Consider the following 27,567-nt stretch of genomic DNA (forward strand, 5'->3'; position numbering starts at 1 on the left):
CTGCACGGCTACTTTCTTTTGATTTTCTTAAGTCTGAATTGTACTATCATCAATTCTATGAATGCATATTGGTGCAACCTTAGTTCTACTGTATTATGATTCTAACACATTCAGTTTAATCCATGTTCTCTTAAAAGCTTAGATGTTTTTCTTAAGACTTGATTTACAAAGTTGAAATTTGTTTTTACCTTTTTAGTGAATTTATTTTACTGAATCTTACATGAAATAATTCCTTGTGACTTGTAAATATTACATGTATCCTTGGTATTTGATTGGAGGACATAATCTAGTTATATATAACAGCAGAAACTGAGGAATTATGTGCTATCTCTGTAGTTGTTGAAGATCAGTTTTGCTTCCTGAAGATAATGACCTAAATGATTCCACAGAGATAATTTTTCTTATGTAACAAGTGATTCCTTCTTAGAAGCTTAGATTTTTCTTCAGATATGGAGTTTTGTACATGTGCAGTGGGAGAAGTGAACACTAATTTACAGGAAAGTTACACTGCATACTGGTCTGAAACCTTAAAGTGGTATAGGTAACTCAGAAGCCAAAGTTAAAAACAACTTCTAAAGATTGTAGCTCCGTTTACTCTCCAGTAGTTAAGTTTCCTGAAGATTCATAACTGTACTTGTTTCACTCTGCAGTAGAGCAAAATGCCCAATGTTGGAGCTTAAGAATTTTGAAATTTTGTAAACATTCAGGAAACAAAACATAAAATATTCATGATAATCAATTCTTATGTTTCATATGCAGATAAAATCATATATCATGTCCAGAATAAGTTAAGTATTTTAAAACCATTGCCAAAAATCACAATTAAAATTGTAAATGCTAGAAGAACATAGGAGCTGTAGTCACCAAAGATTTTTTAATGTACATTGAGATATCCTTTAATGGCTACTTGGTTTATAAAATAAGAATATCATAATGTTTATAAATACATGCTCTTAATTTAACAAGAAATTTAACTTACCTCATTTGTACTTCCCTGTGGCAAAGGCAGTTTAAAAGGGAGAAAAGAAAAGTATATATCCTGCTTCATTAATAGCATTATGATAATCAACTTTGTTTACAGTAGTAATTTGTGAGCATTTAAGAACAAATAACCCTGCAGAGTTTTTCAGTTTAGATTACATATTTAATGTGAATCTTTTGAAGAACCCAATTCTATATTCATCACCGGTTTCAGCATCATATTCTAGGTGGGCTTTGGGATTTACCTCAAATAGCCTCTCTTCATCTTTTGAGGTTGAAGGGCTAGTTGAGGCAGTGGCTCAGAGGATCCAATTTTAATTCATTCTTTTCCCGTAGTGTTACCATTTATTTATCTCAACTAGATTCTTCAAAGACACACGGCAAATCCATCAGTTACAATTCTCTTTTTAAAGAGTATGTATAATTACACTCTTAATGCTGGGAGAACTGTAGCTATTACTTGCTACCTGGAGACCATAAATATTCTTAACTCCAAACTTTTATGAAGAATCTCAACTTTAGCTTCACTAAATTCCCCTAAATTTAACTGAAGACACTTCCAGAATGACATAGTGAGTTGATGATTATTCTAGGCGTGTTTATAATTGTCTCCCCTATCCATATTCAATTATTTGAACAGTGGACCATGGTGACCCTGGGTTGGTTAAGTGGACCATAGAGGACAACTGATCCCTAAGCAGCTGATCCAGAGGTTGACCTGGACTCATGCCAGGGCCTGGTACAAATGTAAAGTTCAAATAGAGACAATGTGAAGTGATCAGATGCTGTGTTTAGGGGTTTTACTAAAAGAGACAGTGCTATGACTTCAGATGGTGGTTTATATGTGCTCCTAACAAAGCCAGTGCTAGTCAAATGATAGGTTGTAAGTATGAAGTAATGAACACATAATCGAATCACAATCAGCTAAATAAAAACTTGATTGTGTTTTCTCACTTAACAGCTTTAACTTTTAGGATAAGAAAAAGTGAAAACACTACCTAATCCACGTATGTTTGAAAAATATTGAAATGTTGACTGGAAAACAGTTGTGTAGGACTTTACATGTTATATTATAGTTAGCTGTTTGTATCTGGCCATCTTGACAGATTCTAAAGTTCTTGAAGACTGGGGCCCAAGTCTCCTGTTCTCCTGTATATTTACAACATCTAACATAGTGTCTGGAACATAGATAGCATTCAAATGTGTGCTGCATTTAGTTGAAGAGAATTAAGTGTTCCTACCTGGTCCCACAAGGCTGCAGCCACTTGGTCTATTACAGCACCCAGCTCTCGGTATTCTCCAGAGTACCGGATGTATGCCCAGGTGCACAGAGTAATAAGCGTCAGTCCCATTATCATATTGCATAGGCTAGCTATGATGTCCAAACCAATGAATCCAGTCACACCAGCAATCACATATGTGATAAAGATGACAACAAACAGTGTGGCTGGGGTACGAGCTGCATGGAAGATATTTTTGCTGTCATTGTGCTTGATGTACTGGATGTAAAGTTCATCTATTTCACTCTCCAACTGTTGTAGGTAGCGCCGGCTAAATTCCTCCCCACCCATCTTCTTCACCCCTCGGAATAGCTTCACAGATTCTTCCTTAAGTTCCAGATGTTTCGTCTGTAGGTCATTAGGGGCCAGAAATGGTTTGTCACCACCACAGATCTGTATCGGATAGAGAAGTATTCACGCAGTGCACAGTACAACTAGCAACTGTATCACAATTTTGCACTTAGCTAGTTGAATTTGTTAGAACACATTACTAATCCGAAGGAGCCTGCATTATGTTTTGTCAACCCACATCTTTCCATACTCCATTTCTATCAGGCGGGATTATAAGTGGGACTGGTACTTCATAGGTGACTTATATAAAGCCTTTCTTAATTTGTATTCTCTTTTCGACATGGGAAGGAATATCCATGACTTAATCCAATTTCCTCAAGATGTGGAGGTGAACTGCAAACTCAGTTCATTCATAGAATGAATCCAAATTTAAGAAAACTACTTACAGTCAAGTTCCTGTAGGAAATTTATTCTAACTACACTGAACTAATTTTGACCAAATGAAGTTTAATTTAAAACAATGAGCAATGCTATAAAGCCCTAAAGTAAAACTGTGAAAAACATTTCCTTCAGCAGTTTCACTGATTTTTGTTTGGAGCCCATTCGGTATTTTCTTCAAGAGACTAAATGGAAGCATATTAAGTGTTCTTGGACCAAATTTTCAACTTTTTTTTCAAAAGTTACATGGGAAATCTCTGTTACCCATACCATTCACTTCCGTTATTTGTGATTTAATTATATAAAGGAGACTCTCATTCCACTTCCCCTTTAATTATGTTGTGAACACCATTCCATATACTATATTTCTCTTGATTCTAAGACTCTATCAATTTTGGATGCAATTTTGATTTTATAACATTTTCAGTGGAAAGAAACCTCATCACATTAGTAGATACCATAATCATTAGATGCCTCCTAATTCAGAATGTTAAAAAGAGGAAATATAGTACTTAGAAATATTGGTCCTTGCAGTTTATTTTTTTCTAACAGGTTTTTATATTTAAGATAGAAATTGGACTGTGGAATGTAGGGAGGTATAGTGGAGAGGGTAGCATATGTTATTTTAGCCACTAGATCTTATAAATAGTGGGAAAATCTGTACCCCTCCACCCCCGCAAAATGTGTGTGTTAGAAAGAGATAATTCATTTAAAATACATTTAAATTGTGCACACATCATGTTCTCTTCTTGACTTGTTTTTAAAATATTTTAGGAATACCATAAAAATGTGATACACACAGTTTGAGAAAGAATAAGTGAAAGCCACTTCTGCATGTGTATACAGGGTAACTTGGAAGAAAAAAGAATGAGCTCATGGAAGAAATACTGATTTTATTTGAAACATCATTTAAGGGACTTTCCTGGTGGCGCAGTGGTTAAGAATCCGCCTGCCAATGCAGGGGATGCAGGGGACATGGGTTCGAGCCCTGGTCCGGGAAGATCCCACATGCTGTGGAGCAACTAAGCCCGTGCACCACAGCTACTGAGCTTGTGCTCTAGAGCCCACGAGCCACAACTACTGAGCCTACGTGCCACAACTACTGAAGCCCGTGCGCCTAGAGCCCCTGCTCTGCAACAGGAGAAGCCACCGCAGTGAGAAACCTGCACACCAGAACGAAGAGCAGCCCCCACTTGATGCAACCAGAGAAAGTTCACACACAGTAACGAAGACCCAATGCAGCCAAAAATCAATCAATTAATTAATTAAAACATCATTTAAAATACTATTTAATTCTTACCTCTTCCATTTTTTTATTGTATGTATCCTTGGCAGTTGCCACGGCTGCTAAATTGTTAGCTTCTGCTGTGGCCTTTGGACAAAGTACAAAATATGATGTAAAATGGAATTCATATTTTATTAAACTTCCACAGGCAGTTTTCATATATGAGCATTATGTGCAAGAAATATGCAAGAACTCAAGGTCATCACATAATTTGAAAAGTGTTGAAATATTTCTACTACATCTTTTAAAATTAGTAAAATTAAAACTTCAAAATGCATAAAATATAGTTTACTCAATAAACCATAGTTCTAAAATGAATTTTCATTTAGAAGATTATTCCTCTTTATAAATATTTTTAAGCCTTTCACCAAATACTGGGGGATCTATAAATCCAAACACATGGGAAATAATATATAGTACATTTTATATACACTAATATATATAAAAATATGTCAACTTTAAGGATTACTGATAGAACAATGTATCACTGATAACGAAAAGAAACCATCAAGAACTTAAGAAATTTAAGAAATAAGTATGGAAAAAGTGAGTTTTTCCTTTTCTAAGTATAGAGGCCACTTGTTTAAAACCTGCTTTTCTACTTCTTGTTACATGTGTGAATCTAAACCACAGTCTGAGTCTTCTCTAAACAAATTTAGTACAAAGACAATGCAGACTCTTGTATCTCAGCATGCTAAGTGAGGCTGCTATATGTGTATGTGAAAATGTTTAGATGAACACACAAATGGGTAGTTACTAGAAAAATAATCTTCCAATAAGTCATTCCATCTACTATTTTTATTTGGTGATTTCCAACAGCCAGATTGGAGCATATCGTTAGCTTAGCTTTAGTGACAGTATGTTTTAGAATGTCAAGCCTCCTGATGAATAAATACCTGTAACATGGATTTGGGATGTGGTAATTCTTCACCTTGATAGATCTTTATATAAGCCTAAAAAAAAAAAAAAGAGAAAAAGAAAAAAAAAGACTCATGTTCAAGTAATTGCGTTCAATATTTCTCTAAGCCTGTTAAATTGTATTCTAAGGTCTAAGGTCTTGACGGTTCAAAAAAAAAAATAAGGTCTTGATAGTTTCAGGAACTGTTATCTCTTTCTCATACTTTAATTCCCTCTTTCTTAATTCTTGTTCCCTTTTCTGAAAGGTCCTCTTCACACATCTCCACTTGCCAATCCCACCCTTCTTAAAGGCTTAACTCGATACCACCTCCTTTAAAACTTTCTCAGATCCCTCTGCTAGGAGTAACATTTCTTTTTCAGTTACTCACAGGAATTTGTACCTGCTGCTGCCACAAGCTTTATGGGCCCTGAGTCTCCTACTAAATTCTAAGCTCCTCCACAGTGTTTTATGCACAGCAAGAATTCAAATTTTAGATAAATAACATGTCATTTATTGCTGAAAGTGGTGAAGGTAAATAGTCACACAGGAGACATACAACCACATTTTAAATGACAAAACGTGGATTTTAAAAATTGATATTTTAGTCCTTGGAGCATCAATCTAAAAATTATATTGGTAACCGAAATCTACTACATATGTGTGTTGGTTACAAAAAAAAGTGTTGTATTTGGGGCTCCCTGAGGTAAATAGGTAAATGCAAATTAAAATAGTTCCACTTCACATTGGCCCTTGGTGCAGAGAGCAGGAAGTGTGGAAGAATTTTCTCCAGGAGGAAGGCAAAGTATAGCCTGTTAGGGAAAATCTTCAGAATGAAGGTGAAATTCAGTATAGGTCATGACTGAAGACTAAGTGGTATGAACCCTGGGAAACACCTCCTCCCCCAAAAAGAGATAGACTTTTCCAACTCCAGGATACATTTATGTTTCAAAATATATTTCCCTCAAGATGAAAGGCGATAGTAAAGTTACCTCAAGGAGTTTTCTCAAAAAATAATTTCAGAAAGCAAGCTCCTCTTGGGAGTCTAACCTTTTTAAAAATCATTTCTGTATATTCCTCATGCCTTTGCCCCTATATTACAAAGTCTATAATTTTTTGTTGTTTAAAACAGGAACCGCATTCCCAAACATGTCAAATCTAAGTACTCACAACTTCTCTAGAAATGAGAGTGATACCTTGAAGTACTCCACCAGACCTCGGCAGGTGATTTTGTTCCCATTGATCTCTTTAATGTCTAGGCTCTCAGGACTAAGTAGCCAAGGAATGAGTATTTTCAAGTTTTTGATGAATTCTTCATCTATTTCTACAAGTAAAAGCAAATTCATCATTATTTTAAAAATCCTATCCAGTCCTCCATGCCATAAAATAAAACATCCTTTGATTTCCTCTGTTTCTTCCACAGTGATAAAGCTATTACTTACTTTCCCATCATCTAAATTACTCCCGAAACCCACTTTTCTCAGGGTGAACGATACTCCTCGCCCAAACTCCTATGGCTGATCTTTCTTATCTTCACTCCAATTACTTATTTATCTTGTCTTCCACCTATAAAATAGCTTTCTTGATATTAAATGCTATACAAATGTTTTACACCCCATTCACATAACCAGTTCATGTATTCTGATGCCTTTAAGTCCTGTTCACGGTTCATGGTTTTATATATATAGGGTCATAAAGGGGGGAAAGGGTGGATATTTACTGCTTTATAAGATGTATTCCCTCCAGAAAATGTATCCAAAAGTTGTTCTGTATTTAGTGTGTCCACCTTAGGACAAGTGTATAGAAGTGGGTAAGGTGTGGTTACTACGACTCAAGTTCCAAAAGATAGTGATGCTGCTGCTGCCTCTAGTAGTGAAACACAGCAACACAAAATAACATTGAAAAAGGCTGGGTTTCCCTGGTGGCGCAGTGGTTGAGAGTCCGCCTGCCGATGCAGGGGACATGGGTTCGTGCCCCGGTCCGGGAGGATCCCACATGCCGCGGAGGTGCTGGGCCCGTGAGCCATGGCCGCTGAGCCTGCGCGTCTAGAGCCTGTGCTCCGCAACGGGAGAGGCCACAACAGTGAGAGGCCTGCATACCGCCAAAAAAAAAACCCAAAAAAACCCCAAACATTGAAAAAGGCAATGGAGGCCTCATAGCTAGTGGATCAGAGGTAGTCTGAGTTATTTGGTACAATTGATTGCCCATAACCCATTTTATAGCATTAGGTTCAAACTTAACATTACAGATTTAGCACAGTAATACAGAAAACAGATCTTCAGAGAAGTCTTTTGAACACAGCAATAATTTTTTTTTTAGCAATAATTTTTTAAATCATTATTTCAAAACATATAGAAAACTACACAAGAAGCAAGATATGTCCAGAGACTTGGTATCTAAGAAAATGCAGTAACTGCCTATAATTTTTTAAATCTGAATTTCAGCAGAGTCACTGAGTTTTCAGGCTTTGGGATTGGTGATTTCTGAGGTCTTAAGGATAAAGATTCAAACCTTATGATTGTGTTTGCGTGTTCCCTGCTTGTTATTATGACCCCAACATACACTGAAATACTAGTTTACATAAGAATTTATGGTTCTCTTCTCTTGCTTACTGCTTTTATGACATGTATGAGCATGCCACTGGAAATTCTTCCAACTTTTTTGCTTCATGTTTTGTACAGCTTTGAAATTTGTGTCCATATTTCATGAGGACTTGGACAGGAGTTTATTCAAATTTATTTTTCTGTTTGCACTGTACCAATTTTTACTGATAATTGTGCTTTGTATTAGTATAGGTTTATTCAAATGTATTTATTATTGTGGTTTGCTTTTAGTTACCAATTTTCACTGAAATACTGGTATTTGTATTATGTTACTATGTTCCTTTGTTGTGTTTTGTTGCCAACAATGTATTCGTATTCACTGATGCTAACAGTTTTCTTTTTTGCTATATGATTTTATGCTTTTTTTCAACATTAGTAGAATATTACTATATATCTAGAATATATGAATTCTTCCTGAATTTCTGTATAAAACAAAAAGATTTCTCCTTATAAAACCACTTTAAAATCACCTTCAAAACATGTACTTAAATTCCACTCCCCCCACAAATTTCCTTATAAAATTGTTAATGGAATAAGATACAACCTGTGTGTCTAATGCACCAACAACTGTGTTAATTATCATCAAAGCAACCAGTGTCACAGCATACATTTGGATTAAAAATGTGTTCTGAAGATAGCATTAGCCATAGTCTATTTCTACGAGTGTGCTGAAAGAGTATGTGAGAAACTATCATCAAAGAATTTTTGCACAATTGTTTGTTCAAAGACATTTCTTCCCCAGAGGCAACCACTCAGATGCCAGCCCTCTGGAGAACAGCATGGCCAGCAGACAAGACATCCTGGATAGAAATAACACCACATTATAAGATTCAGGATGGAAAAATAATGTAGATAGCAGACTTTCAAAACTGCCCAAAGAAACACTGAGGCAAAGCAGAACATTAGGGCACACAGAAGGATTTAGCAGCAGTCCTATAAAGCCTCAATTAAAATGGAAATTTGATGGGCAACTAAAGCTGCCTTTCATTTCTCTTTCTCTCGGGCTAGCCACTTTGGTAAACTCGCAACGTACGGATAACTGTAAACCAACTGTATGAGTCAATATATGTTTAGACATGTGAGTAAAATTTGATGGAGAACAAATCTATTAAAAAGTACAATTTATATCTGCATGATTTGTCTTAAACTCTCTCCCTGAGTTCTTTCATTGCAAACTGTATCCATTAATTTAAGAACTGTAGCTGTGTACTACAGGAATGAAACAAGGCAGAGTACTTTTTTGTCCCAGTAAAGGACTGTTGTTGAAGGCCTGCCCCTGCTCTGCCTGTTTATGGCTCTCCAACCCCCAGAGAAGAAAGAAAGGCCTTGTGGGAGCCCTCTCTTTATGTAACTTATTCAAAACACATTGAAGCCATTAGGTAATTGCACAGTATCAAGAGGTCTGTGTGCTCACTAGCGGGTTGGAATTCGTAAGTGACAGCGAAATTGTAGGATCCTGGAATCCATGCGTTAATATGTGCCTACAGCTGTCTGTTCTGTTGTATAAAGAAGAGACAATTTAAAACATGTATAAAAACAATGCTGATGATCGAGAAATTGGGGGTTCTATTTATGATATTAGCTGCCATAGTGAAATATAAGGTATCTGAGAATAAACGCCATGGATACATGGGGAAAACAATAGGTTTGCTTTTCAAACTTGCCAGTTGCATAAAACTGGACACAATGTTATGTTGTCCTTTTTAAAAGTAATTTCAAAGCCCTTTGAGAACAACTGTGCTTCAAAGCTTGTTATGTCACTGTCTCATCACCCCTGGCACAATGCAGAAAGGCCACAGTAAATTAAGCAAATGTCCAAACTCAGTGGTGTACTCAATGCTAGGCTTACAAGTAAAAAAGTCAGAAATGTCTTTGTACCACCTTGTATCAACTGCAAAGCAAATATCTAAAGACCTGGTGATTATTAGGCAAGATTAGCTTCTGCTTCTGCAGACCCCTGCCTCCACCTCCCACTGCCCACCCCCGCCCCCGTTTTTTTTTTTAACAATTTGAGTTGCTTTGGAATCTTTAAACATTAGTCATGCCTCTGTTTAAGAGATAATTACATGCTGTTAGTTTGAAAAACACTCTGGTGCTTTTGGTTTTTTAAGAAACTGGTCCTCATCCAGAAGAGGATTTCATTATTACTGAAGTTTTTAATGATGTATAATTAAATTCTTTAGCAGCAGTTTTAAAGAGCTTCACTTCAGTACTATGCAATATTTCTATCTCTAATTATATAACTTAACACAAACATTCCAATAATATAGGCATCTATTTTCCTATTTCATGTAAATAAGGAAAATTAAAAAGGAAGATATTAAGGAGCATTTCTCAATACAGAGGTGAGCAGGAACCTAGGAGAAAGGGCGAGGGTTACTGCCTCCCAGGTGAATGCAGGATTTAGCCTATTTTCTCAGTGTATGTATTCAGTACCCACAGAATCCCATAGTTCACCGAGGAGGTACTCTAGCCTGAGCCCGGGATTCCCAATCCTCCTGAAAATTTCCAATCATCAGCCTCACATCAGTGGATAAACGAAACTAGCAGCCATAAACCCAACGGATAAAATGACATTTTTGTAATCAGACTAAGTGACATAAACAAATACATTAAAAGACAGACAAACCTTTCAGTTTTCCATCAAAGTTTGGATTGGTAGCTACTTTTAAGCCAGGATGAGGTAGCAGAAAACAGGAAATTTTGGTGAAACAGGAATGGATGTGTTTTCTAACATTCTGTAGTTCTTCATGCTGGTTCCCCGAGACCTGCAGTAAATCATTCTGAAGTTTAAACTACTTTCAACACAAATTGAACTCCAAAAGAATTCTGTGGCATTTATATTTGCTGTGTCTGTCTGGTCACAATGATAAAAAAAAAAATGACATGACAGGGCTGATACTAAATAAGGAAAAGTTTGGGGTGAATTTGCCACATGGCCATATCTAAGTATAGCATACATGTGGCATTATTACAATTAACAAATGTCTACTCTTACGCTAACTTAGATGGGCCTTCCCATTTTTTAGTATAAATCAGTGGGGTTTTACTCTAGCTAGTTCCTACAAATTCAAATTTTAAATCAAAGTACTCACAAGAGACATGAGTAGATCATAAGATATTCCTACCTTCTTTTCAGGAGGTGCTCAAGACAGCCTCTTGTCACCTGGTAGGTATACATTTAAATTCTAGAAAGGCATCTGGATAGTTGGATGTTTACTTAAAAGCTAAACTGCCCCCTTTTTTCACATGTATTTGACATTTAACAGTACAAACTACCCTAAAAGTAACCATAACTTAAAAAGGTAAGCTTAGAGATTCTGATTGTCGAGGTAGATTTTTTAATCTCCATTTTTTTTTTCTGATTACTCAGTAGGTATTTGGGGAGATATCCGTTCAGTGTAAATAATTCACTCACTATTGAACTATCATGACACAGCAAGTGGAAAGCCTCCTAATATCACCTTTTGTGAACTGCTAGCAAAATGTCCTAAGATTGACTTTGGGGATTTCAAAAATTAAATATTTCTGTTAAATTGACCTTAAACCTCTACTAAAACACGAATCCATATATTTGTACTGTCAGTCTTGAACAGATTTAATTCTTCAAATTAAAAGTTTTATCTTTAGGAATAAATCATGGTTTTATAGATATTTACAAAAGAACTCTTTTTCTGTATCATAATTATTGATAATGTTTACAGTTGTAACTCTGACATTATTTTAAGTATCCATCTTAGTTTGTTCATAGAGATACTATGAAGGTCAAATGAGATTGTGGCTACTGAGTATCTATTCAGCAAATCATTCAAAAATACTTTAGGTTACTATTAGCGAAATTTCATGCACCTAAATAGTTAACAAACCTTGAGGCGTTTTTCCAAGAATTTGGAGCCACCGTCAGCTCCGTACGAAAATTCGTATGGGAAACTCCAGTCTCGAACAAGAAATATCAGACTCTAAGAAACAATAAGAAGAAAAGATTGTTAAAGGAACTCTAAATTTCCTCCCTCTGTTTTTTATTGAAATATATTAGATATTATTGTCATTTGAATAGTGTTCTTCTCCACATAATGGAATTAATAAGCAAACATAAAACCTAAGAAAGTTGTTTCTGAGCAATCTCCCCGCTCTGAGATCATCCTCCCTGTTTGCACTGAATGTGAACAGAAACCTGCTCCCAAACTGATTATTAAAGTTACATAGTGCCATTCAGCCAGTTTGGGGCATGTCTGTCAGTTTTCAGGAAGCTTTTTATGAAGATTCAAGTTTTATTTGAGGAAAGTTTTCTCCTTTCATCTGTCTAAATATTTTTCCTCTATTACATTTGTTCTACCCTCTTCTGCAGGGGCTCTCATTATGCATATCTGGTAGGCAGAGGGGTGAGAATCCAGGTTTTGTGGGGCCCTGAAGGTTATACAATCTGGGTCGGGGGAGGGCTCAATAGGAAAAAGGTACAAAAATGGGCTTGAAAGTTAATATTTGTTTAGAGTAAGATACCTCTGTAATACTTTTTTTCCCCAAGTTTTCAGCTGCAAATGCTTTGATCACTTCTTCATATGATAGTTTTGAAATATTTTCTGTTGGAAAGCTAATTCAGTCTTTCCTCTAACAAGGGCAAAACTTTTTATTATAAAAATGTTTTTATTATTAATAGTTTAGAAATATTTCAGCTTCACAATTTGTTATTTGTAATATCATATACATTTTTAGTTTCTTCATCTGTCAAACAGAAATAATAATGGAACATGTCTCACAGGAATACTAAATGAGATAATATATATAAGGCATTTTGAACAGCGCCAGGCACCTAATGCTATGTTAGCTATTTGATTTTGATTTCAGTGGCCACATAATATTTTCGTACACGGATAGGCCATAGTTTATTTTGCCATTCTCCTAGATGTCTTCCAGTTTTTCTATTATTCTAAGAAATACATTGATAAACATTCTTGAAGCTGAATATTTGTTCACATCCAGAAGGATTTTATCAGGAACTGTTTCCCAAATTAGAGTAATCATTAGAATCATTCAAGAGGCTTCTAAAAGTACAGAATTCTTGGGTCCCACCCCATACCTACTGAAACCAAAGTAAGAGTAGCTTTCATTTATTGAGTGCCTATTATAAGCCAACCACAATACCAGAATTATATACATGGTATTTCATGCACTCCTGCAACAGCCCCAAGAGAGGTTATAATTTATTATTCACCTTAAAAGAGATATATAAAGATCACCTCCACCCTCACCTGACATTAAGTAATATGCCCAAAGCCACATAGCCAGAGTGGAAGAGTTGGCATTTAAACTGGGGACTTATTCAAAATCCCTGCTGCACTGCCTCAAAGTTAAGTATAAAACATATAGTTTACAATCTGAGACATTAAAGCACTCTTTTATAAGTTAGATTAAGTTATACTTCAAATTTTAGTTTCTGTAAAAACGTAGGAAGTTGAGAAAAAGTAAGAATATGTAATGAAATTAGCTATCTTTAAATATTCTAAGAGTTTACATCTTTGGGTTTCTAATTGAAGCTTTTAGTCTTCCCCATTAAAATTTATTATCTCTTTTAAGCTATAGGTTCCTTTTTCATCCCTTTTTTCCCTTTACAGTTTATCTGTTGAAGAACCTGGGAATTTGACATGTAGAGATTCCCACAGTCTGGACCTTGCTGACTGCATATTCACGGGGCAGTTCAACATGTTCTTTTGTCCTCTGGATTTCCTGCAAATTGGCAGCTGGATGCAGAGGCTTGATCTGACTCCGGTTTTATTTTTTTGGCAAGACTACAGGAAGCAGAGTGTTCTTTTATTAGGAGGCACATAGTATATGATTATTTCTCCTTTGGTGAAGTTATGTCATCTTTGCTTAACTGAAGCTCATTCTTCAGTAGATTTCTCATTAAGGGCTCATGGAAACAACATTCTTTGTGTTCTTACACGCTGGTAACACTTTGTGCCCTTTATAAGTGAAAGTCAGCTTTGCTGGATATAAAATCCTTGGCTCACATTTTCTTACCTTAAACAGGGACACTTCTTAGTTTGCATTATGGATATTTCTTGTTTCACTACAGTGAAAGCCTGACCCCCCACCCCTCTCTCCCTCTCTCCCTCTCACCCCTCTCTCTCTCTCTCTCTCTCTGTCTCTCTCTCTCTCTCTCTCTGTCTCTTTCTCTCTCTCTCTCTCTGTCTCTCTCTCTCTCTCTCTCTGTCTCTCTGTCTCTCTCTCTCTCTCTCTCTCTCTCTCTCTCTCTCTCTCTCTCTCTCTCTCTCGTGTGTGTGTGTGTGTGTGTGTGTGTGTGTGTGTGTGTGTGTGTGTTCTGTGGATTCTTGTGGGGAGAGGAGAGGTTCTTGTGGAGAGGAGGCTTTTAAAACACCTATATACACTATCTTTAAATAGTTCACACTATCTTTAGATAGATGGCCATTCTTTTGTCAAAATATGATAATTTGTATCTAGAACACTTCTACCTAAAACATGCATTTTGAAAACAGAGGTTAGCTAAGAAGCAACTTTTGCGAAATAGAGGCTCATGAACCAGGATAAATGAAACCAACTATGTGGATTTGGCAATTTTCACATTTTTCTTGGGAGCGTTTAGTTTCATTTCTTGGTCTTTTTCACTGGGCATCTTCCCAAGTCAACATAATGAGGACCATGTGTAGAACAGGATCAAAGATGAAGTCTTATTTTCTTAATAAGCAATCTATATTCTATCTCCCTATAGTGTCAAATTCCAAGTTCCCTGCCTAATGGTCCCATCCAGTGACGTGCTGGTGTAAACTGGCTCTCCAGCAGCAGCAACATGCCTTGATTTGTAGCATTTGACAATTTCTGTTGTGCAAACCTGCCTACCATGGCTGATGTCAAGCTACTAACAGTTTAATACTTGGCTTCTATAATTCCTGAATATTTACTAGTTAGCTCTCAAAGTGGTATGAGCCAGCTACAGAACCACCACTGGCCCCATCCCCTCCCAAAATAATTTGTATGCTTTACATTTATCCTGTGTGGAATGCTATAAATCTCAGTTCTTATTTCAAAAGCCATTCATTTTTCCACACTGCTGAATTTTGATTTGTTCATACATATAGGTAGAGATAAAAAATCAAGGATACAGATTACCCTAATTTGCTCAGATAAGAATATCTGAAGTCATACTTTTTAAAATAAATTAAATCCAGTCAGGCAACTGGGGCAAATGATGGACCTACACCATGCGTATCCTACAAATGATCATATTTTTTAAATCATGAAAAACATTATAACCTTTGTTTATTTCCCTTTGGAGACCATAGCCTTTAGGAAATTATTCAAAAGGAGTGCTATAGCACTACTATTAGTAGTAATGAAAATGGAAAAAAAAACCCAAATGCTTAACAATTAATTGGGAATGGCTATACAAATTATGGCATATTAATATATTACATAGCTATTAATATTACAAAATGTGGAATATATCAATACATGTGTTGATTATATCAGTATAAAAAAGCCATGTGGGGGCTTCCCTGGTGGCGCGGTGGTTGAGAGTCCGTCTGCCGATGCAGGGGACGCGGGTTCGTGCCCCGGTCCGGGAAGATCCCACATGCCGCGGAGCGGCTGGGCCCGTGAGCCATGGCCGCTGAGCCTGCGCGTCCGGAGCCTGTGCTCCGCAACGGGAGAGGCCACAACAGTGAGAGGCCCGCGTACCGCAAAAAAAACCCCCAACTATATAAAACAATGTTATTCGAATTATAATGCTAAATTTATGTACACATCCATTATAAATACATGAAAATACTCCCAAACTCCCAGGAAAAAACTCTTGTAGAGCCATGTAGCTAGTAAATACCTAAACTGGTTGTAACCTGTTTAATCAATCAATTTCAGTTTTAATTTCAGTTTCGGGTAATAAGTAAATACTATAACTTGTTTTAAACCCATCTAATTAAGTAACAACTCACTTCAATCAACAGCCCACTGAAAGCCAACCAGTGACAGCTTCATACTTTAAAACTCAGTCAAGTAGCAGAAGACTTGCTCCAGAAAACTGACTGAGGCTGGTGTCAACCCGTTTCTCACCTCTATAACCAACACGAAACATGCTTCTGTGTACGACAAAAAATCATTCAAAAACTGATGTCAACCCATTCTTGTTTCTTTAAACCATGAAAATCCAAAACAAACAAGCCCCTAAATCCTGCATATAATCGTTAGTTTGTTATGCTCAATGAGACTGCGCCTCACAAGCATAACTCTTTTACTTAACTCGCCAATAAATTCAGCTTTGGTTTTTGTATCAGATTTTGAGTGATGGTCTCATCCTCTGGCAATTCTAGAAGTTCCACTGAGACAGTTTTAAGTGCCCTCACTTGGCAGCTTTCCCTATGACCCTCAGACTAACATGTGCATTCTCCCTGTCCTTTGTTCCCAAATTTCATTTGTCCTTCAAATTTACTTGCAGGTGAATTTATCTCAACAACGATCTGATCTGAGTTCTGATTTGTTTCACTGAGCTCTTGTTGCTAATTTGTTATCCTAGGATTTTTGTTATAAAGACTCAGTGGGTCTTTATATGGGTCATTAGTTCTAAGTCTTTGTTTAACCTTTAGTTTTGGAAGTATACTCATTTTATAAATAATTATACCTAATTTCTGTATAAGGTTATTAGAACTTTTGGTTTAGAGGTATACTATTTAGGAAATATTTTTGCCATTAATCTGTTTATGGTTTTGCTACTTGCTTTACCTTCTTTTGTTTGAAAATTTGTACAAAGTCTTGTCTCATGGATTTTACCTTGAATTGTCTTTTGTCACTGAATGTACAAGGAAGTGCTCTATAAAGGACAGATAGAGGCAAAGGCCTAAAAAGTCCCCAGATTAATCAGGATGCCCCAAAGACTAATGGCTGGAGGTCGGTTAAACTAGCAACAAATTTATGCAGAAATAATTAGTCAAATTTTTCCTTGGTTCCTCTAACAAAGCTTTCAAGAGGACACTCTCACTCTTGTCAATTTGCGAGTCTCTTTGTTTACTCCATAATGCAGGATCAATGATTGTCAGATTATTGATCGTACAGCACTGTTCTAACCTCTCATTGCTTGAGGAACCAGATGCTTTTCATAAACACACAATTTGACCAACTTGTTTGTTATAGGCTTGTATATATCAAAGTTGCAATCTCCTCCTGGAAGAATTTCTGCTTCCTATTTGCATTGCAGTATAAGCCTAATATTTGCACTTACAATAATAAATGATCTTTCAAAAAATTTAGAATAACATTGTGTTGAGCTTTGGACACGTCAAAATAAATAATTAATACAGTTTAGAGGTGCTCTATAAAAATGAAGAGAAAATATCAAACGCTCATTAGTTAGCTTCTTTGATTAGTAAACTGAGGCCTCAAAACAAACTGCTGACTCCCAAATAATCTCTGTTTGATTCTCTAACTTTCTGAAATTACCCTCCCGTATCTCTCTCTACTCAGTTTTGTCTTCACCAATCACTTCACCCCTTCAATTCCTTCTGCTCCTTCCCCTGACCTCCTAAACCATTTCCTAAGGAATTTTTGCAGGAAAAAAAGTAGTCACATTGCCCCAAACTACTTAAAATTGCTAGACCAGAAGGCTGTTGTAAAGAAGCTGAATTTAAACCCTGGTCTAGAGTTCAGTTTTAAGGAATTTCTTTTAGCCCAGGAAGACAGAAATTTGCTGCAGAATTCAGGATTTTGTTACTTACTGTCCTGAACTATCAGTTATTTTCCAACTAGTTCACTTAATTGTTAGTCCCTCAGGTGGGAAAAAATGGTTAAAAGCAGTAGGGTAAGAAAGACCAGAAGGACATTTAAATAACTCAGGTCATTACAAAAAAATTTTTTAAATTAAAATTTTTTAATAGCCTTTCAAGGGCAAGAAAAATAGAAAAAACACCACACAAGGCCGTTTCAGAAGACTTTCTCTTCAAGATGAATTGGACATAGATTCAAAATTGTGAACAATATAAGAATGAATCAATAGGAAACGTTAAAAATAGACTTCAGGAGATTTTCAAACAATACTCCAGGTACCTAAATAGTCAAAGTAAAGGGAACCTTGTCTTCTCTTTCTAAAATGTGCTCAGACATAAAATACAGGAATCAGAAAAAAACTTGAATGAGAAATTATCAACTTAGAAATTTCCAATTTATGGGTGGCTTTTCAGAGGGGCTTGGATAATTAACAAGGTAGAAATAAAAAAAATTTGTGGCCCTCCAGATAAAAACGACCAAAATATCCTCTGTTCTCTAAGACTCGGGGAGCCTGTCCATAAGGACAGATATTGCAAGCAGAAAATCCACTGGAAGAAACAAAGTTTCATATTAGCTAAAGATACCTACAGTGTTTATGATTCAGAAAGAAACTGAAGAATCTCTTTGAGTAAAAGTCTCTAAGGATATAGACAGAAAAAGTAGAGAAGACTCTATAAGAGTCCAGATTAACCCCTTTCAAATTATCTTAAATCTTTCTTTTTTATATACACAAAAAGATTAGGTCATGGTAGGTATTAAATCAGCAACACGGTCAACAACAAAGACTCATTGCCTTTTATGGCCTATTCCTTGTTTCTGTAGCCAAGGCTTATCCTCCTTGCCTCAGAGCAGTTGCAGCCTTGTTAATTACTTGAAGCATCTACAAACTGTACTAGCACCACCTTTAAATCTGATGGTACAACATACAATCACTATTGCTAACTGAAAACACCTCACTTTTTTCTGTTCGTCTTAACTAATGAAATGTGTTGGGTTTTTTTTTTTTTTTTGGTATTACCATCCATTGATTTAATACTTTGAATTCAGAAACTCTACTAACTTTATCCACTGAAAAATAATTTCATGATGGTGTTTCTGCAGTTCAAGAAGGGCCATGGCACCTAGTATAAATATTTTGGACACTCTCACACCAATTTATGACTTACTCTTTCTTAAAAATGTAAAGAGGTAATACTAGGCTGGATACATAATAGCACACCAAATCCTGAATCCACGTATTTCAATTTTGAGTCCAATGAGTTTACTTGTATAAAAACTATACACAATCCTAAATATGCATATAACACCATAATTAGCAAATATTAATTGGACATCTGCTGTATGAAAAGTAGGTGCTCTAGACTAAAAAAAGTAAACTACAAAGCTCCTGTTCTTAAGATATTTATAATTTAGTTAGTGGGATGGGATGTGCACATTCAAATATAAGACCACAGCTATAGCTCAGTAAGTGCCTAGGATTAGGAGGAGGAAGAGAGACATTAAGGGGTGGTGGTGAAGTGCAAGGGCTTTGAGCCTGTGGCCTAGGTTGAAGGCCAGCTCTGCAACTTAAGGATACATGTGACCAAGGACAAGTTTCTTAATTACTTTAAGCCCTGGTGTTTCCTCATCAGTTAAAAAACAGAAAGAAAAGAATAAAAAGGAGTAACAACATTACTTATTTTATATAACTATAATGAACATTCATTTGAATCATGTAAGAAACATATTTAGGGCTTCCCTGGTGGTGCAGTGGTTGAGAGTCCGCCTGCCAATGCAGGGGACACGGGTTCGTGCCCCGGTCCGGGAAGATCCCACATGCCGCGGAGCGGCTGGGCCCATGAGCCATGGCCGCTGAGCCTGCGCGTCCAGAGCCTGTGCTCTGCAACGGGAGAGGCCACAACGGTGAGAGGCCCGCGTATCGCAAAAAAAAAAAGTGCTCCATAAATTATTACTATGTAGGCCTTCCAGACATTTCAGGTACCTACCTGTGGCCATTGGGAGAATCCTGGTCTACACTGCTTACCTAATTCTGTGTAACCAGATGAATATTTTATTCTAATTTCATGTAATTCTCAGATCACCTAAATTGCTCTCCGAACAGAACATGGGATAAGGCAACTTTCTCAGACAGAGAGAAGGCTTTTCCCTTTCCTCAGCCCTACCAATGTGTCTTTTCCTTTCATTTACAGCCCAAGGAGCCAAACAACAGCTTCTCATTTTCTCAGTGAAATCATGGATTTCTCTGGTATGACTTGGCAGTTGCAGTCATCATAGATATTTGACCAAGGATGTTTTGTTTCAAAGTCACTGAAATCACTATCAAAGAATTTTATTCTGTAGAGGAACACTCTTAAATCATGGGAATAAGGGTCCTTAAATATAATTAAGTAAACTAGTGTAAAATAATTCCTAATTTGCCATATGTAGGCCTAATTTGAATGGGAAATTGTGAGAAACAGGTTTATCCTAATATAATAGTACATTATTATATGCTTCCTCTACTATTATTTTCTAGCAATCTTCAGTTTAACCTTAAAACTGGCATGGACTAGCTCCTCTCAAATAATACAAATCCACTGAAAAGAACATGAAGAATTGAGTTTCACTCTTATCTCACAAAGAGAATTCAGATCTTTTTTTCCCACTTTTTTTGAGATATAATTGACATATAATACACTGTGTACATTTAAGGTCTGCAACGTGATGATTCGAGATACCTATATACTGTGAAATGATTAACACAATCAGGTTAGCAAACACCTCCATCACCTCACATAGTTACCATCTGTGTGTGTGTGTATGTGGAGAGTCAAATCTACTTCTAAGGTTTAGGGTACTGGTGGGCCTTTAAGTGTATAAAAATGGTTAATAAAAATGCTATGGGAGGGCTTCCCTGGTGGTGCAGTGGTTGAGAGTCCGCCTGCCAATGCAGGGGACACGAGTTCGTATCCCGGTCTGGGAAGATGCCACATGCCGTGGAGCGGCTGGGCCCATGAGCCATGGCCGCTGAGTCTGCGTGTCTGGAGCCTGTGCTCCGCAATGGGAGAGGCCACAACAGTGAGAGGCCCGCATATCGCAAAAAAAAAAAAAAAAAAAAAAAAAAATGCTATGGGAGAAAACTGGGATGAATTAATCCAGGAGATGGAATACTTAATACTGAGAAGATGAAAGAGAAGAGAATAAATGTAATTAGTCCTAAAACATATGCTCAAGAATCTTTCATTCTTGAGCATAGGCTTCTAAGAGAAGGGAATTCAAGTTTGTGTGCAAGAGAATTTTTTTAGGGTTTATTCTTTCTGTTACAGGCAAATCTTAATTTACTAACTACCTGTGCATAGAACTGTACATATAAATGGTACCCTATCTCCCTGCTACCAGAACCTCCCCTATCATAGATATCCTCTGCTGGGGTGTGCCCAGTTGCTAATTCAGTCCCCAAATATCATGTACCTAAGAATGACCTGGCGAGGGGCTTCCCTGGTGGCGCAGTGGTTAAGAATCCGCCTGTCAATGCAGGGGCCACGGGTTCGAGCCCTGGTCCGGAAAGATCCCACATGCCGTGGAGCAGCTAAGCCCATGTGCCACAACTACTGAGCCTGCGCTCCAGAGCCTGTGAGCCACAACTATTGAGCCCACGTGCCACAACTACTGAAGCCCACGTGCCAAGAGCCCGTGCTCTGCAACAAGAGAAGCTACAGCAATGAGAAGCCCGCGCACCGCAACAAAGAGTAGCCCCCGCTAGCCGCAACTAGAGAATGCCTGTGTGTAGCAACAAAGACACAACACAGCCAAAAATAAAAATAAATATAAATTTAAAAAAAAAAAAGAATGACCTGGCGAGTAATGATTCCCTGGTCCCAACACAAGGATCTGATTCAAAAGAACTGGGATACAGCTCAGAAATCTAACTAATAAGTTCACCAGGTAATTCCAATCTACGTGCTCATAAAATCTTGCTCTGTGTCTATCACCAAGGCTGCAGATCTCATTAAAAGCCATCTCAGCACACAAGCTAAATACTGACAGCAGTCTTACCAACCTATCTCAGGGCTCCATGCCTCAGAGAGGTGCAGGAATTATTGGATATATTCAAGGCTCTGGCTTAAAGGGACCAGGATTGAGGAATAGGACAAGGATTGAGGAATATTATGGCTAGTATTTAAATTTACTTGAGATTAAACAGGCTTTTGTAGACTGGCTTATAAAGATACCCACCATACAGAAATACCACTGGGAAATGTACTGACATCTAAAAAATTGGTTCAAGTGAAGCTTGAGAATATACTTCAGTAAATTGGGGGATGTAGCCTATATAATTAGAGGACATGAAATGGTTAAAGAGTAAACTCCTGGGCTGCTATAACCAAAAGGCACATTTAATGACATAAAGGCTTCTTAGAGTCCACTTTCCAGCATATTGGGGAATCCTTTTCAGCTCAGGCCCAACAGCAAACTTACTGTTATCACCACATTATTGAACAAGTGGAAACCCTCTCCACTACCTCAGCCCAGCAGAGTTGAGAGAACATGAATGACAAGCACACAGAGAGAAAGCTGTAGAGCCACACAATGGAAAAGGAGCCTTTCCCAGCGTAAGAAGTAACTAATGGCTGACCATTTAGCACAGAGCATTAGAGGAAGACAGTCTTGCTTGGTGCTGAAAGACAGTCTGTAAATGAAACAGTTCATTTAAGGTGCACTTCAAATAAGGTCTAACAATCTGAAAAACTCCTAATAAGGATTTTGTAATAAGTAATAAGGATTTCGACACAAGGATGTAATCATCTCACTGTAGAGCTATGTGGGGCCTTATGACCAAGGAAGAAAAATTCATAGACCCAAATAGAGACAAATCTCCTACCACACCTGATGAGATATTTTCACCAGGTCCTTAGAGCAAATTGGAAATTATTACCTAAAGTCCTTGTCAAATATGTATGGGTATTACATGTTTAAATTAATGGAAATGTATTCATTCTCAACCAAACTTCTTGATGTCCTAAGGTAGAGAAGCTAAAGAACCTAGTTATTTTTAAAGAAGAGTTATATTAATGAGGTAGCTCCTAGTGGATCATTATACTTAAGATTCAAGTGCTCATAGTGAGCAAAGCAAGTGAGAAAATAAGTAATGTCACTCAGAGAACGCTATATTATGTCTTAATTTGGATTATACTTCTGGAGTGTAGTTTACAGCTGGCTTTTACTTAAGGCTTTTACTTCCTTGGAAGACAAGGAAGGAAGGAAGGAAGACATTACAGTTTGAGGAATATTACAAATCAGGTTTGTAAACAAGCTATATAGCATGTTGGTAGCTTGAAACTGGCCACAGTAAAAGTATTTACACCACAGAAATCAGCAAACGCTACAAATCAGACCCACCTCCCCTGCTTCCCTAGTCAGTTGTAAACATTAACCAGCACACCACTGGCTAAACTTAACACTTCAAAATCACTTTTAAACTGAATTCACTTAGCTTTTAGTTCTCTTTTTTTAAATATAGTTTTAAAATACAATTACAGATATTTTGTTTGCTTGGTATAAATTGGCTTTTGGTTTAAGAATCCAATTAATCTCTTAATTCAGCTATTCATTTCATTGGCTAATTGCCCTCACTTTTGCTGCCTGAGACAGATCTTGTTTATTATTTATAATTTCACTCTGTTTCAGAGTTAAGAATTCTTCTATTTTAAATTTGTTAAATTTAGTTTTAGTAAAAATTATTATTTTAAAAATATTATTGCCCCTTACTTCATTTTCTCAGGCAGTATTTAAAATTTCTCCACAATTTTATCCAAATAAATAAAACTATCTTCTCAGACAGAAGAGAGTAGAAACTGACCTGCTGAAAGAACTGCTGAAATTAATTAAATTTTTATTTAAAAGTTATTTTATTTTGTAATTTTTTCTAATTTAGATGTGAATTATTTTGCTGATATCTTAAATGTTGTTCTAAGATTTAAGTATATTTGCATTTTATCTTTTAATTTCATGATGTGTAGTATTTTTGTCTTGAATTTGGTTGCTTTAATTTTAAATATTATTTTTTTAAATAAATTTATTTATTTATTTTTGGCTGTGTTGGGTCTTTGTTGCTGCGCACTGGGCTTTCTCAGTTGTGGCAAGCGGGGGCTACTCTTTGTTGCAGTGTGCGGGCTTCTCGTTGCAGTGGCTTCTCTTGTTGTGGCGCATGGGCTCTAGAGTGCAGGCTCGGTAGTTGTGGCGCACGGGCTTAGTTGCTCCGCGGCATGTGGGATCCTCCCTGACCAGGGATTGAACCCGTGTCCCCTGCATTGGCAGGGGGATTCTTAACCACTGCGTCACCAGGGAAGTCCCTTAAATATTATTAAAGTAGCTTTGGAAGCTACTTTTGCTACTTAACGAGTTTCTCATTTCAATTTCAGATACTTAGATTTATAAGTCCAAACCTGTTCAGGAGTCACTGTTGACTCATTCAGTCAAAACTTTTTCTTTTCATTGACATTTGTAACGCCAACAGTTTACCAACAAGTAGTGATCTCTTAAAGTTTTTTCTATTGTTTTCAGTTTGTTGTTTTTTGTTCGTTAGTTTAGTTTTGTTTTGTTTTACCGAAGGCCTGTTTGCCTGCCTATCTATCCATCTATCTATCAACAGAGCACTGGTTTGTCTCTTTTGGTTTTAGTTTATCTAGCAAAGTATAAGAAGCAGTGACATCTGCTGGTAAGACTGAAAACTCCTTTCCAGAATTTACTCTGGAGTTACCCAATCTATGTCAATGAGTCCTGAGGTAGCAAGTTCAGAAAAGAGAAAAGTCAAAGCAAATAGCCTAATCACTATACAACACTTCAACTATCAACGTGATGAATGATTTCTAAAAAAGACAACAGAGTCTAACGGGTATTGTAAACCACACAGAAGATGGTATGCAGGGACTTATTTCATTCTATATCAACTCCTCTCCCCACCTGCTTCGCCAGATGTGAGAGGAGAGATTCATACTCCTTCCGTCACAACACACCAACATCTCTCCATGCAAAGGTCCCTTTCTTGTTTTACTTTATCATATTTTTTCCCAGATTCCCACTCCCATTCCTCAACTGTCTGCTCTCAACCACACTTATTCTAACATATATTATTTTGTGTATGTAGAAGTTTTAAAATCACACATAGTATCATGCTATAGAACTCAAACTTTTCCCCTACTTAATTCAGTATTAATTTTAACACTTTACTCATGCCACTCTATACTTTGGGTTCATTGCGTTTGGATGTTGCAAAATATTTCAGAGTATGCTTTTCACCCTATTTTATGTATCTGTTCTTCTGGTGATGGACACCTAAGTTGCCCACAACTTCCTGCTACTACAACTCTATCAGTGCCACAGTGAGTATCCTTATATATTTGCCCTGCTCCACAGAATGGTTGCTCCAATCTGCACTTTAACCAACAGGGCTTGAGTGTTCCCATTTACTCAAATCCTAGCTATCATTTCATATTTATCCCCATGTTCTACTTTTTGCCTATCTAATGAGTATAAAGTGGTATCTCATTGTTTTAATCTTTAACTGATTATCAATAAGACTTAACATCCCTTAGAAAATGTGTTAGCCATTCAGGTTCCCTTTCTGTTAATTGTCTATACATCCATTGCCTAATTTTTTTTATTAAGTTCAGTTTATCATTTGTGAATGGCTTGGGATTTTTTTTTTTTAAATATTTATTTATTTGGTTGCACCGGATCTTAGTTGCAGCAGCCGAGCTCCTTAGTTGCGGCACCAGGGCTCCTTAGTTGTGGTGTGCGGGCTCCTTAGTTGTGGCATGTGAACTCTTAGTTGTGGCATGCATGTGGGATCTAGTTCCCTGACCAGGGATCGAACCCAGGCCCCCTGCATTGGGAGCACGGAGTCTTATCCACTGCGCCACCAGGGAAGTCCCAGCTTGGGATTTTTTTAAGACCTTCTTTTAGTAAAACTGAGAGGAAGGTACAAAGGTTTGCCATATATATACCACCTGTCCCAACACATGCATAGCCTCTCCCACTATCAACATCACTCGCTAGAACGGTATATATTTTTTAAGCAAGAATGAACCTACATTGACATCATAATCGCTCAAAGTCCATAGTTTATCTTAGGGTTCACTCTTAGTGTTGTACATTCTATGGGTTAGGACAAATGTATAATGACATATATCCATCATTATAATATCTTATAGAGTATTTTCACTGCCCCCCAAATCCTCTGTGCTCTGCCTGTTCTTTTCTCTGCCCCTCATGCTGCACCTTCGGCCCACCCCAAAACCACTGATCTCTTTATTGTCTCTATGGTTTTGCCTCTTCCAGAATATCATATAGTTGGAATCATACAGTGTGTAGCCTTCTCAGATTGATTTCTTTTGTTTAGTAATGCGCATTTAAGATTTCTCCATGGCTTTTTGTGGCTGATAGCTCATTTCTTTTCTTTTGTGTTGAATAACATTCCATCATCTGGATGTACCACAGTTTAAATATCCATTCACTTACTGAAGGACATCTGGGTTGCTTACAAGTTTGGGCAATTATGTATAAAGCTGCTACAAACATCTGTGTGCAGATTTTATGTGGACATAAGTTTTCAACTCCTTTGGGTAAATACCAAAAACACAACCACTGGATTGTATGGAAAGAGTAGGTTTAGTTTTTTAAGAAATTACCAAACTATCTTTGAAAGTGGCTGTACCATTTTGCATTTCCACCAGAAATTTATGAGAGTTCCTGTTGCTGTACATCCTTATTTGTGGAGCATGTGGTGTTGTCAGTGCTCTGAAATTTGGCCATTCTAATAGGTGTGTAGTGGTTCCTTTGCCTATTTTTGATGGGCATCCCAGTCTTATTTGCAAAACTTCCTTGCACATTCTATATATTAATCCCTTGTTGACTTTTGACATTGTCATTATCTTCTACCAATCCAGTTACTTTGCTTATAGAGTCTCCTGATAAATAGAAATACTTTATTCTGATATAGTAATATCCATCAATTTTTTACTACATTTTTTTTTAGTGGGGGGGGGTCTTAGTGAATAACTGTTTCTTCACCCCAGGTCAGAAGGATATTCTCCAGTATTTTATTCTATTAACTTTATAGTTTTAAATTTCATATTTAGTTCTTTAATACAACTGGAGCTCTCTTCCACATATGGTGTTCAGTAGAAATTCAACTTTTTCTTCAAAAAGTGAATTAGTTTTTCCAAACCCCAGCTATTAATCCATCCATTTCCCACTGGTTTATGACATGACCTCTACTGCATACTAGGTTTCTATATATAGAGGGATATTTCTGAATTCTGTTTAGTTTCATCTGTTTTTCTCTTATCTGTGCAGAATCACACCATTTTCATTGCTATGGTTTTCTAGTATGTATTCAATCCCCCAATTTGGATTTTCTTTTTAAAAACTGACAGATCAAAAGAGAACTTAATTTTTCCATATAAGTTATAGAAAAATGTGTTGAATTTCTCAAAAAATCCCGTTGTAGTTTTAATTGGAATTACACTGAGTTTATTGGTTAATCTGGGGAAAAATAAATTCTCTACAACATTAAATCATCCTGTCTGGAATCATATTATATCTCTCTGGTTTGTATAAATTTTCCTTTATGATCTTTAATGAAACTTTGAAAATATTTTCTCCATAAAGGTCTTTATATTTTGGATTTTGGTAGTTAACTATCAAAGCTTTTTTTTCTTTTTTGCTATTGTGAATGGAGAAAGAAACATGACCCTCTTAGTTAGTATACCTGGTTATAATCTTCAGGAAACTCTAATAAGAATTTATCATCATTTTATACCCACTCACCTGAAATGGCTTCAGGAATGTTTCCTCCATTGCCAGTCTGCCATACTCAGTGAAAAGCTACAAGGAAAATCACACACACACACACACACACACACACACACACACACACAGAAAACTTCAGTATCTGCAAAGTTTTACTTCTTGGTTTTCTTCCACTAATTTTTTTCTCTAGCTGTAACGTAATACTGTATTATTAAGATTAAAATAATCATTTTA

At 36.8% G+C, this 27,567-nt stretch overlaps 1 protein-coding gene across 2 annotated transcripts in view; it reads right to left on the minus strand.

Annotated features, from left to right (window-relative positions):
* Nucleotides 1-27,567, minus strand: part of ATL1 (atlastin GTPase 1) — an 88,966-nt gene that overhangs the window by 1,861 nt on the left and 59,538 nt on the right. Inside the window, exons 7-13 of one of the 2 annotated variants that reach the window (XM_079914280.1) lie at nucleotides 27,352-27,408; nucleotides 11,640-11,732; nucleotides 10,403-10,541; nucleotides 6,367-6,494; nucleotides 5,172-5,228; nucleotides 4,291-4,362; nucleotides 2,223-2,654 (exon numbers count right to left, since the gene is read on the minus strand). In XM_079914280.1, coding sequence (XP_079770406.1) covers nucleotides 2,223-2,654; nucleotides 4,291-4,362; nucleotides 5,172-5,228; nucleotides 6,367-6,494; nucleotides 10,403-10,541; nucleotides 11,640-11,732; nucleotides 27,352-27,408 — 978 coding nt within the window. The remainder of the gene's footprint in view (nucleotides 1-2,222; nucleotides 2,655-4,290; nucleotides 4,363-5,171; nucleotides 5,229-6,366; nucleotides 6,495-10,402; nucleotides 10,542-11,639; nucleotides 11,733-27,351; nucleotides 27,409-27,567) is intronic. The other variant, XM_079914281.1, reaches the window with a different exon arrangement.

Source organism: Stenella coeruleoalba (genome assembly GCF_951394435.1).
Source record: "Stenella coeruleoalba genome assembly, chromosome: 2".
NCBI lineage: Eukaryota > Metazoa > Chordata > Mammalia > Artiodactyla > Delphinidae > Stenella > Stenella coeruleoalba.